This window comes from Cystoisospora suis (assembly GCF_002600585.1).
Source record: "Cystoisospora suis strain Wien I chromosome Unknown contig_2573, whole genome shotgun sequence".
Lineage (NCBI taxonomy): Eukaryota > Apicomplexa > Conoidasida > Eucoccidiorida > Sarcocystidae > Cystoisospora > Cystoisospora suis.
In genome coordinates this window covers 5,192-17,483 of record NW_027155371.1, presented here as the reverse complement: position 1 = coordinate 17,483, position 12,292 = coordinate 5,192, and the positions used below count along the sequence as shown (strand labels likewise).

General features: G+C 48.0%; 3 protein-coding genes across 3 annotated transcripts in view; all 3 read right to left on the bottom strand.

The window, feature by feature from the left end:
• Positions 1 to 24: 24 nt before the first annotated feature.
• Positions 25 to 6,659, bottom strand: CSUI_005306 (mitochondrial carrier domain-containing; the record flags this gene model as incomplete). Its single annotated transcript, XM_068065483.1, has 6 exons — positions 25 to 48; positions 895 to 1,051; positions 1,899 to 2,209; positions 3,445 to 3,603; positions 4,775 to 5,333; positions 6,217 to 6,659. 6 exons carry the CDS (start codon positions 6,657 to 6,659, stop codon positions 25 to 27), a joined length of 1,653 nt encoding a protein of 550 aa, XP_067922532.1.
• Positions 6,660 to 9,075: 2,416 nt separating this feature from the next.
• CSUI_005305 (uncharacterized protein) lies at positions 9,076 to 10,023 on the bottom strand. The gene has a single exon (XM_068065482.1). The coding sequence runs from the start codon at positions 9,593 to 9,595 to the stop codon at positions 9,377 to 9,379; it is 219 nt and encodes a 72-aa protein (XP_067922531.1). The 5' UTR covers positions 9,596 to 10,023; the 3' UTR covers positions 9,076 to 9,376.
• Positions 10,024 to 11,342: 1,319 nt separating this feature from the next.
• CSUI_005304 (zn-finger in ran binding protein and others domain-containing protein) overlaps positions 11,343 to 12,292 on the bottom strand; it is a gene marked incomplete at its 5' end in the record, with an annotated part of 6,141 nt that continues 5,191 nt past the window's right edge. Inside the window, one exon of the mRNA XM_068065481.1 lies at positions 11,343 to 12,292. This exon is cut by the window's right edge and continues 2,398 nt beyond it.

The window sequence follows — 12,292 nt, the reverse complement described above, 5'->3', positions numbered from 1 at the left end:
AACGACGCATTTTCGTTGGTAAACCTATCCGATTAACGTACCCCCTCCCTGAGGTTCACAGATGCATCGATACAGCACCGAAAGCATGCTCGGGCCTTACAAAGGCACTGGACACGCAGCACACCCTGCAAGTATTGCTGGGCGTGTTACGCAACGGCTTACTGTACGCACCTCCTGTTTCGTAGAAAGTCATGTATGCTAGCCGTACACTTCACCAAACAAAGGTACAACGCCGTAAACAAATGACAGGCTACGTACCGGACTGATAACTTCATGCGTACGGATGGATTTTGCACAACTAACTGGAGCCAGGTAGATGTCTTCGAATCTGATGCTCTACAGTTGGCGCTTCCACACTTCTTACCGTAGTCAACGCTGTGTGTATAGAATTCACCAGAAGAGCGAGGGAGTTATTGCTGCACATAGGACGGCGCACGCTGTCAGGCTCAGGCGGTGCGCAAGGCAAAATGTATCTGCTTTTGAGATGCCGCTAGGAATGCTGTCAGGCTTGCTCCTATTGAGTCCCTTTTATTATCGAAAGGCAACCTGTCTCGAGAAGACCCCTTCTCTCTGCAGACGATGCATCACGTGACTTTCACTGGGGCGCTGGTACGCCCCTCCTACTACCCCTGTAGTGTTGTTAAGAGTCTACCGTTGTCGTGCCTCAGTTGAAAGCTATAGATTCATCAACCAATCAGCTGAACCTTTTTTTGCCTCCCTAGACCGGTGACCCCTGCCAGGCCGGTAGCACTGCCAAAGGACAGCAACCTATGAATACGGTATAAACATCGGCCATACCAAAACGAGAACCCCATTGCACGAAACGTCTAGGCGGTAGCCCTCTGTTCTGCTTTGCACTGATCAGCTACGTGAGTCGAGTACTCGCTTACGTACATGGAATATGTTCCTGTACATGTACGGGGTAGAGGCCACGGTGGTTGCTCTCGTTGATGAGGACGCGTAGTCTCGACTTCTGTAGCTGCCATTGGAGCCGGGCTTCAAGCGGCTTTGGTCCGTGCGCTGTTGTGTTGCTCCCCTCTGAATCTGAAGACTGTGTGGAGTCAGCGAAAAGAAGAACAGAGCCAGAGCGAAACACAGGCTGATTAGTTCTTTACTTCTAAAAAGTTTAAGAAGTTTATATTAAACAAAAAAGAAAGATATGAACTCATATTCAATCAATTTCAGTTTCAAAAAAGAAATATTCATAAAAAATAAAATCTCCCAATTTTCTTTTTACTCGCTGTTCCTCGTACTAGGTAGTACCACGACGCTTTTCTTCATCTGTTAACCTCATGCATGCAGAAGTCATCGGTCCTCTAAAAGACTACCATAACAGCAGCGCCTCCAACCTACACTCCTCGTACCTCATTTCAAAGCTCTCCCTGCCCCCGCGCTTTTTTCCCTTTACCGGAACATACGAGGCGTGTCTATCTACTAACTCTATCAGGCTTTCTTACGATCAGTCCTAGACGTCATCACTACTTCGGATCATGTCTAAATGGCCCGCCCAACTAGTGCTAAGAGGAAGTCTTTTGATGGGCGGGTTCGCATGACAGATCTTCTTTTTCTTCTGTTGCTGTACCTTTATCTTCTAAACTTTCACCTAGGAAATTTATTCATCAAGTCTTGTTAGTCTCTCTACATGGTAGTAATACACACGGTCTCTTCCTATCAACTGTTTAAACTGGAAACGGGCGGGCAGCCACGGCACTGTCGGGAGACGAAGACGGTGTGAAGCTGCTAGTCCGACATCTCGACTCTACAAAATCCCTCCAAACATTTCCACATTGGACGACGTGACAATGATGGACCCCTCTTCGTCTCAGTGTGCAGAAACCCCAGCCAAGGAGACAAGGAGTGTATGTCTCCTGTCCCTTCTTCCCCCGGTTCCAGCTTACCGTAGTTTCGTCTTATCCACCGGAACGGTTAACCATGCCGCCCCGGCTGCAGCGACTAAAGCACATCCCCCGGCTGCAAGGGGTGAGAGCGACTTGTTCCTATTGTCATCCATATCACCGTGAGCGGGTGATGATACAGAAGACATGTCGTTAACAGTCTCTGTTCTAGAAGTCCAAGTAGTCGCCGTCGTGGTATGATCATCTTGACTTTTCTCCTTGGACTCTTGTGACTCCTTAGTAAGAGACGTTCCCCCATCCCCGAAGGCGCCCGGGTAAAACAACGAAGAATTCTGAAGCATTCTCTTCAATTGCTAGATTAAACAGAAGCAGAAAGACAGATAGTAAAAGATCAAGAAGAACAACGTAAGACAGAAACAAGACCATCAACATATATACATACCGCCAGGAGAAACAGACTCTTGTTCAATGAAAGACAGAGTCAGATTCACACCACTTGATATATTCGTCCCTATTCTCTATTGTATGCCAGACGATAGTCTTCATGCGTCTTCGACCCTCCATTCACTTGCGCAGGAGCTGCACAGAAAGGAGGAAAGGTTTGAAATTCTCCTACCTAATCACATTCACCAAAGAAGAGAACGGAGTGACTTCGAAGTGTATGCCGTGCACGCCCTCAGTCAGAATAGACACATACGCATACACTCTAGGACAGGGAAATCTACTGTCTTCCTGCCATCCTTCTTGATTTGCTCCCTTTTCCTTTGCGCCCGGTGACTGAGTGGGATTTCGCAAAGGAAGAAGACCTACGTGTTCCCTATGCCCTCCACATAAGAAACGGCTGTTGACACGGGGTTAGTATACTGCCCCAGAAATTCGACAAGGAGACTGATATAGATGTAGAGACGCGTAGAAACTTTTTCTTTTCTCCAGATAGAAGAGGTTAGCGTTTCATTTTCACCGCAGACCAGAGAGATGAGGGGAGAAGGGAAGGAGGTGACCACACATAAGAAAGGATATCGCACGTACAGTTGTCTTCCATCTACCTGATACATATTCATACATATGTGCATATATGATTGCCCATCTGCCTGGATTTTTCTATTACTATGAGTCTCTCCGGGAAGACATCTCGACTGACTTCACGAAGATTATCTGCTCGATAGTCTCACATTCAAATGACAGCGTGAGAAAGGGCGGGAGAGGCGAAGGGATGACATAAGATGCCCAAAGAGCCCAAGTATCATAAGTGCGGGAGAGAGTTCGCGGCAACAGGTCAACACATACTCATCATCTGTCCTTCGATGACTTAGGAGATAAGGAGAGGCACAATGACTAGGAAACAACATACAAATCCAAAGATAAGAAAGCCTGTGTTTCGTAAGATCGCGTCACACTTAGAAAAAAGACAGATCTAGCGAGAATGTCTGAAAGACACAGACCCTTTCGTCTGAGAGATTAGATGGATACAAAGAAAGAGAAAAGGACGGTGGAAGTCTTGTTAGTCATAGAATCGATGAAAAAGCTAAGCAGGGCGCAAAGGTTAACTCTAGATAAGCTTAGAAAAGAAACATGAAGAAGGCCTTACATTATCAAACATGAAGAAAAGGCCGCTCAAAGGCCCGAAGGAGAGTAGGGTGGCCCCATACCCTCTATACAAAGTACGTAGACCACCTTCCTTGGTGGAGATCTGCCGGATGCAATCGAAGCTTCCTCGATACTTGCTCGTACCCAGAGCTCGCTGAGTCTGTCATCGGCACCAACCCAGGCAGTCAAAGAAAACTAAAACACAAAAATTGAAGAACAAGACCTCTTTCACATTCGTGAAGGGCGCGGGGCGGGGAACGAAGTAAGACAGAGGAAGGTGAAGGAGAGCCGAAAAGGCGCAACGGAGTATATAGCTGTTGGACAACGACGCAAGCTTGACAGAGCGTCATCACGTGAAGGAGAAAAGTCTTTAGGGGTTGTAAACTTCTTTTGCGAGAAGTACCGAAAGAAAAGAGAGATGAAAGTGTACAGTCACAAGACAGTGGTCTTGATGTATATGAACAAGGAAGAAGGCAACTAACAAGGTGCGAAGAAAGAAAAAACTTCTCCTCTCCCCGACAGACACTTGGTCAAGACAAGCACGCAAGCAAGCCCAAGCACGGAGGCCCCACGATTGAATCACCACGCCGCAAGCACGACAAACACGAGTCTACTCTATCTTTGTAGCTATCAACTACTTAGATGGATCGAAGTCTCGTTAGAACGACAGAAAGGCTAACATGATGACTGAGAGTTGACACAGTTTCAAGCTTAACGAACTTTAATGTAAACATATAGCTAGACTAAATGGAGGCTACCGAATTGTAGCGAGTCTTCCTTTGATAATGAATACAGTTGGAGGCAGAGCACTACCGATACTGATCAAAAGTACCATACTATATACGCATACACCTCCCGTGTGTGCAGGGTCACTAGGGAACTGTACACTAGGAGTCGTCCACAGTGAAGCCCTGGTATACAGCTATGTATATATAAATATATATGCATGCTTACATAAAAATATGTATACATGTCTGTTTTCGGAAGGTCTTGGTATGATAGCTATGTCTGCCTTGGAATGAGAGAAGGAAAGAAGGTTATCCTTTTTCTTTGCCCGCCTATGCAAGTGAAGACGAGCATGTAGGTTGGTCACAAGTTCTTTGTGAGTCCGCACCACATGCTCCTTAGAGTGTAGATACACCGTAAGGAGAAAGGTACTCTTCCGGGCTAATACATCTTTAGCGAGAGTGCGGGAAGGACCAAACGATTCATGCGCATTCCAATAAAACAGAAAAATGTCGAAGAGGACCACTCTTCTTTGGCATGTCTTTCTTCTCGTTCTTGACTTGAATATACCTAAGATGAATGAACCGACATGTGACTTGGTCTACCTGCAGTGTACAGATACTCCAAGAAGCCCAACCACGCAGAAGGAGAAGAAAAGGTCCCTTATCAACCCGGGGGTTTCCCTCTACTTTGTTTACTTCTCGTTCAAAAGAAACGGGCAAGAAGCAATGACTCTTAAGACCAGAAGATAAGTTCAGCTCACTCAGGGACAGTAAACTCTGTGGTTCTTTCAAGAGAAGAAGAATCACCTGTAGCCGTTCCTTACAGACGTCTATAGGAACCCAGAGAATGCACGAAACCGTTTCCGCACCAAAGCCGGCCACCAGATCAATTAGAGGAGTAGACAATGCTGAAGTGTCTCTTTCTCTTGTTTTTGTCATCGCCTTTTCTTCTTCTCCGTTCCTCTTTAGAGAGGGAGAAGAAGGAAAGCTGTCTTCGCTCTCTTCTTTCTCTTTGGATAGCCCTAGCCGGTTAGTTGATTCTTGAGAAGAGAAAGAAGACGGAGAGCTGGTAGACACGGTAGATGTGAGGATGAGAGATCGCAAGATTTCAAAAGAAGTGAAATAAAGGCAAGTCGCGGGAATTGAGCCTAAGCCGCATATGCTTCAAAAACGAAACAAGAAGGAAACAGAAGAAGAAGAGGAACGATAGAAGAGAGTGAAGAAAAGAAAAGCTACCAGCTCTTTATGGTATTCAATCGATACATACTACCATGCTTGCGAGACGAAGAGGGAGAGATACCAATGAAAGCAAAGGAAATTGCTTTTCTTAAGTCCAGAAAAAACAAATCTTGAGAGATCTACAAGAAAAAGAAAAGAACCCTCATGACCTCCTCAATGAAGTCTCGCCCACGGTCACAGTCTTCAACTCGAAGCTTTGTCTGCTCGAGGCTGCTTTGTCCACTCCTTTACCTTTTCTTCGGATGGAAGGAGTGATGATAGAGTCATTCATACCGCTAAGCATATATCGGGGAGAACTGTGAAAGGTGTCGATCCGAGGTAGGTACATGTGGAGTACGGAGTGGCGGGGGAGATGGATCACTTCAAAGTCAACCACAGAAAGATCTTCAGTTGTTGCTACCGACGTTCCGCACCACATCCTCGTTTATACATAGATATTCGGACAGATGTGTGTAGAATCCCTGGAACGAATGCGCATACAGTCAGATACTTTGCATATGTGAGAGCTGTAATGGCTCTCTGAATGAGGCGGACAGAGAGACACCCTCATACGGAAAGAAACAGAAAAGCTTTCGAAAGTCCTTACAACCCTCCCATTCCCTGTTACCTGTTATGGAGCTATGCGAGTTTCCTTCGATGTCCCAGGGAAGGGACAGGATACTGGCCAACACAGACTTACATACACATCTCCTTGACTACAGGGAAACCTTTAGGCGTGGTCTATCTGGATGTGTGTACTCCCAGAGAGATAAATAGATCTCTGTGTATACGAGTACTGAGAGAAAGAACGGAAATCTTGGACTTACACGAATCCACGGTACAATCCTTGTATCCCTTCAAGCTTCCATACCGCGCGGAGTGTCTGTACAGTCGACCGAAAGACGTTTTGATATGTGTTTTTCCGCGGTTCAGAAGGTTTGAAGGGCGAAGAATCAAGAGTAGTGGTAGAGAGTTTGGCAGAGAGATCTGGAACTTTCGGGGACACTTGAGCCTGAATGATAGCTTTGGCTGTATCAATAGGATGGAAGAGACAGCGGCAAAGAAATCCCCCGACAGCTGACGAAAACGTGATACTTCTTATTTCTCTCCAGTCGAGCTCTGACAAGTGCGCCCAGTTCCTCTCGTCTTTGTTGGGCAAAAGAGTGGAAGAAGAAGAGACAGCAGAGGAAGTAGAACAAGAAGAACGAATGTCTTGTGAGCTAGCTGGGGGAGGGTGAGGGACTGGGGGGCAGCTGGCCGGAGACTCCATCTTGTTTCCGTCCAAGGTGTCATGTCTTCTTTCCTTCTTTCTTCATCGAGAGAAAACGGTGATGAAAAACAGATTTCTCGGGAGGCTGCTGGAGAAGGAAGTGAAGAGCTGAAGATGTGACTGTAGCGAAACAGAGTAGGGCAGGTGTGTGCAAGGTTTGAGCTCGAGAGGTCTATGTGCTGTGTATACAGCAAAACAAAGAACCGATATATACAAGTTTATCGTCTTTTTGCTGTTTCTTCCGAATTATTTTTTTCGTGGTAAGAAAAGGAAGACACTGTCTGGAGTGTTTCGGAAAGGCAAGAACGACACAACAGACAAAAGGAAGAGAGTAAGACACCGCCCAATTCAGTCTTTTCACCTTAATATGGAATCTCTCGGCTTCAAAAATTCCTCTCTGCCGTTGCAGTGTTTCTATTCTGTATCTGCGCGTGCATGCGTTGTTTACAGCTGCCTCAACACAGGCCCTTCACGCAAGCGTCGGCCCTTCACACACGCGTTGCCACTTCCCCGCACTACCGAGACCTCAGGCGCACCCTGTTTAGCGGCTATTTCGCCTGTCTCCTGAGAAAGACCCCTGCGCCTTCTTTCAGATTCTTCACTTCTACATCCTTTCATACGAAAAGGATATACTACATGTGTAGCTATATATATATCCCGCGGTAACTGCGACTAGTGCTACAGATAGATACGTAGCTGTCGCCTGAAGCTATTCCTGCGTGTACCTGACTACGTGTATCCGTTCACAGGACCTTTCGATAGTAGATGAGGCTCTGTTTGTTGCTGTCAAACAGTCACCACGAATTCTTCTTCCCTCTATTTCCCTGTCCTTTTTTCTCCTTTTAGAAAGAGTAGCAGAGTACGTTTTCACTCCTTCGCCCTCATAGCGGCACGTCCGGAGACCCACACCTTCAAGCGGCAATGAGGCCTCTTCTGTTGGAGCTCGCTGTGTCGAGTTGCAGCCCTCACGCCCGTAGGAAAGTGTCTTGACTGAAAAGCAATGGCAAAACTGAGAGCTAGAAAGATACTGGGCACCGTGGCCATGTGGAGCCGGCTGCTGTCCAGGAGAGGACGGCCACTGTGGTGTTTTCTGAGTGCCATGGAAGTCTTGAGAGGTGCGCGATTACTCAGTTCTGGTGGCTAACGTTCGTGGTCTTGGGCGGCGAAGGGTGTCGCAACTGAAGGAGTGGATGAGGTATATATATGTATACTTCCTCTAGAGAAAGGGGTGGCCGCGTCTGCGCAGAATATGGGGAGCACAGAAGTCCCAGGACAAAAAGTCAGCTGGGCAGCTTGTGCTGAAGGAAAGCACTTCCAACTACAAGGCTCACAGAGCGCTAGAAAACCTCTGGCAACCGCCATGCCGTGCCTTCTGCCTCCCAGGCTTTTCCCGGAGGTCTCGTTCGTGTTACTGAGGTGAACATACGGTACCCGCGTTCTCGCTGCTCTTATTTAGGTGAACATCTGTCTTCACCACACACCAAGAATGCTACCGATGTCAGCAGCTGCAGACTGACTCGCAGCGACTTCAGGGGAAGACCCGGAGTGACTGAATCTCAAACGTGTCAGTCCGGAGTGGCTGATTCCTAGGCGTGTCAGTTGTGAACTTATGCTTCCTAGGCGTGTCCGTTGCGGAGTTACTGATACCTGAGCATGTCAGTTTCCGAGTGGCGGATCCCTAGGCGTGTCAGTTTTCAAGTGTTCCTAGGCGTCAGTTGCGGAAGGCGTGTCAGTTACAGAGTCAATTGTCAGTACGTCACGAAACAACGGGGATTTCGCCATAAGCTGCCGAGTGGCTCGCCCTTAGACACCGCTACCGAAAGGTGCCAAGTGACTAACTCTTCTACTGTAATCGTGTCACTAGGGGCCCCAACGAGAATTGCGGAGCGATTGACTTTTACGCGTGTCTTCCCCAGGTTGTCGAGCGATTTATGTATTCCCAGACATGTAACCGAAACTAGCAGGGCGACACCGGTAGCTCCAGAGTGACTCTGGCGTGCCCCTGAATGTTGCGGTGTAACTTCTACGGCTTACGTCTGGGATAGCAGACTAACCTCCAGGCATTTCACCCGAGATACGAGTGATTTCTATTGGTGTAACTCTAGCTAAGCGGGCTCAAGGAATCTCTCCGCGTCGAGGGGGCAGCTGTCGTCTCGCTCTGGTCACTGACCCGGTGTTCGTTACGCCATGGTGACTTCTTGGGTATGACACAGACCTGCGGCGCCATTACTTCCGTCGGAAGACGGCCTTTCAACCACACAAATGTCTGAAAATCGTCTTGAGAAACTACACTCACAAGTTCTTTAACAGCGTCGCTACAGCACATAGGGTTCTCTGCATCCCCTCTAGGAGCTTTTCTCTCAGCCTCAGCACACTTACTGAGCTGTCTTAGTCGCGTTCTTTGGATACACCCCCACTCACATCACGTCGTCCCAGGGGTGAGGGAAGAACACCGTCAATGCAAGCACAAAAACATAGCGGCAAGGACCGGGGCACAAGCAAGGATATCTCATCCCAATGCACTCCAGGTCATTATAAATAAGCAGCATCGCGGCCACAGAACCTCATGTTGACGTAGCACCGATGGCCCGCCTTCTCGGAGAGCCGAAAACAGTCAGAGGCCGTCGTCAGTGCGTCTGTCATTGGTTGTCAATTTCTTCTGGCACCCCAATACACACGGCGCACGCGCCATTTCCGGGTTGACGTCACGAGAAGTCTCACAGGCCCTCTGCTATACGTCGAAATACACGTATAGCACAGGGGCCTGTGTGGCTGTACACACGGCGCACGCGCCATTTCCGGGTTGACGACCCGAGAAGTCTCACAGGCCCTCTGCTATACCTCGAAATACACGTATAGCACAGGGGCCTGTTGTCTTTCGCTAGCCAGCTGCAGACTGGCGCTTTTGGCGCTCCCCTCCATTGCGAGACTTTCATGGACTCCGCTCACCGCGATCTCATCCCGGCCGCTGTGGTGCCCTGCAGGCTAGGTGGCCTTTAAGAAACTAACTGGAAATATAGTAAAGGGCTGCGCCCACCAGGGTGAAGGAGATGCGTGGACGGCGGAGGCCAGGAAATCTCATTTCAGAGGAATGACTGGAAGACCACTAATCCGGCCGACGCCAACAGTCAACAAGCATGAGGAGGGGGGACTGCGGCATCAGTCGTGTTCACATTCCATCAGCCAAGTGGGGGCAGAACAACATCAACCAGCCGATGCTGGAATACACCGGGGGTGCAATCTGCGACCTGTGAAGCATTCTGCCGCCCCCCGAGTTGACTCTCTTTGTCATCGTCCTTTCGCCGGGGTGCTCAGTCAGTCCTCGAAGGATTCGAACAAGCAGGCGACTTTCGGCGGACTTCCCTAGTCATTTCTTTCCCCTTGAGGAATTATGATGTACAAATCCAGTCGATAAGTCTCTCTCTCTTACATAGGGCAGGAAAGGAAAAGCGAAGGATGGGTTGCACTTGTCAGCAGACCCCAGGAAAATCCGCTTTCCACAAGATATGTTTTCATCTAGCTGTCTACATACATAGGTATATGCATCACGTATGGCGGTATTGAGTTCTTTGTTCTCTTACGTCGTGACCTTTCTTCTGCACCTTTGACGCAATCCATCGACTGGACAAAATGTTTTTTCGTCTCGGGTAGGAGATTTATCGACTTCCTGACAGATCTCTCCTACAGACAGGAGGCAGGTACCGAAGGACACCCCGGTGTCCAAGCAGCCACCCGCCTGAGACCGTCTCCACAGTATCCAGGGAGAGACCATTGTTCAAGCTCTCTGTCAGCGCTTCCTTTCGTACACTACGCCGCTCCTCCCTTTATTGCAAGAGGAAGAGTCTAATGATTACTACATCCCCCTCAGCTACTTCAATCTTCTAGATGGAAGGACCTGTGTACAGGGACTCCCAAGACGACCAAAAGAAGAGAACACTTGTGAGCGTTGTCTTTCATTCAACTACTGCTGACAGAAAAAAGTCCGCAGTACCTACACATACCACATACACGAGACCGTTCCAGTTGGGTCAGTCAGCTGTATCTTCGAACTAGTCATCATCCATTCACCATAGTGAAAGTGAAACCTTCTATGCCCTCCTGAATGCTGAACCTTCACATCTATTCTCTAATCTTGGTGCTTGTTTGCTCAGTCTTTTCCTTCTCCTTAGATCTAAGCAGAGCAGATGCTGTCGACAGTCACCGGAGGAAAAGCGCTTCACGCTTTTCCTCGTATTTCCTCGTGTAATAATGGGAACTACGAGGTTAGGACGCGGTTGATAAAAAATGCCTCCAGAGATTCCGTGTCCTCGGCTTTTTTGCGCGTGATAGAAACATTTTATATACAAATAGAAATAGAAAAGAGAATTTGGTGATAGTTCATCGTTTTCCTCTCCCTACAACCACTCCTACCCGCAGCAACATCAGTCTTTTGAAATAGACAGGACGTGGAACGCAGAAAGAGCGAGAGACAGGGTCTAAACTTGCAGGATACCCATGTACACTTATGTAGAGTACTCATATATATACCACCATGCATGTACCTAGTGTACAGCATACATCAACCTATATGGATACCTGCGCACTCCTTAGAAAGAAACATTTCCTCACCTCCGAGCCCCCCCNNTTCTCCTGTCTCTACGACTGATGTGTGTCGGCGATGGAGACGCTCATGTCTGACTCATCACCACGATCCGATGTGTACATCCGGCAGCTGTACGTACGCCCCATCTGAACGGGTCTTCTGGCTAGAGCGCGCGACATGCCAACAGAACACTTGTTAGATACAAAAATACCATGACCCGTAGAAAATCGAGTTTCTGCATTCTGCACTACAGAGTTCACATACACCATCAATCACTCTCATATCTCTTCCAGGTATGCCACCACACACGTCGGAGTACGTACACACACACGTGTATGCTTATGGGACATTCCCCCTCACGCTCAGTTTCTTTGCATAACAACGGGAGAAAACAAAATCTTTTACAGCAAGTACCAAACAAAAACAATCCGCGCACCATCAATGGATCAGTGTCTTCTTTGAAGTAAAAGTTTTCGCTTAGTAGTCAGGGAGAATGTCATGTGGGCGACGTCGCGCCCCTCACTAAGTCGTCTACTCGTTCGTCTCTTAAGAATGAACATAACCAATCGAAGACGTACGTCGAGAGTATGTACCACGACTACCTATGGTTGCTGTTGAGGAATGACCTTATCGACTTTAAAGACGCTTGATATGGAAGACTTCAACTGTGTATTATGTCTCAATACAAACAAACAAACCGATCAAAAATCTATTTCGTTGATTGATGATGCCAAACATAGCTAGACACCCACCCACCCACTGCCACCACCTCGGTCCCGCTGTACATACACTACACGCACAGTTCACACCACACGCAATACAACCGATATCATATGCCCGTTCTGCAAGCAAAAGCAGAACGAAGAGCAGTACTCCCGGTGAAACACAACATTTACAAAAATCCATTGAAGCAAAACAAATTCTTCCGAGAGAAACACGTTCGGACAGCATACACGCAGAGAGAGGGCTGATGCCACTCAGACCAGGAAGGAAGCAAAGAAGGCTCCTGCCTTCTTCTCGCAAACCCCGGCCCAAAGAGACACAAAGGCAA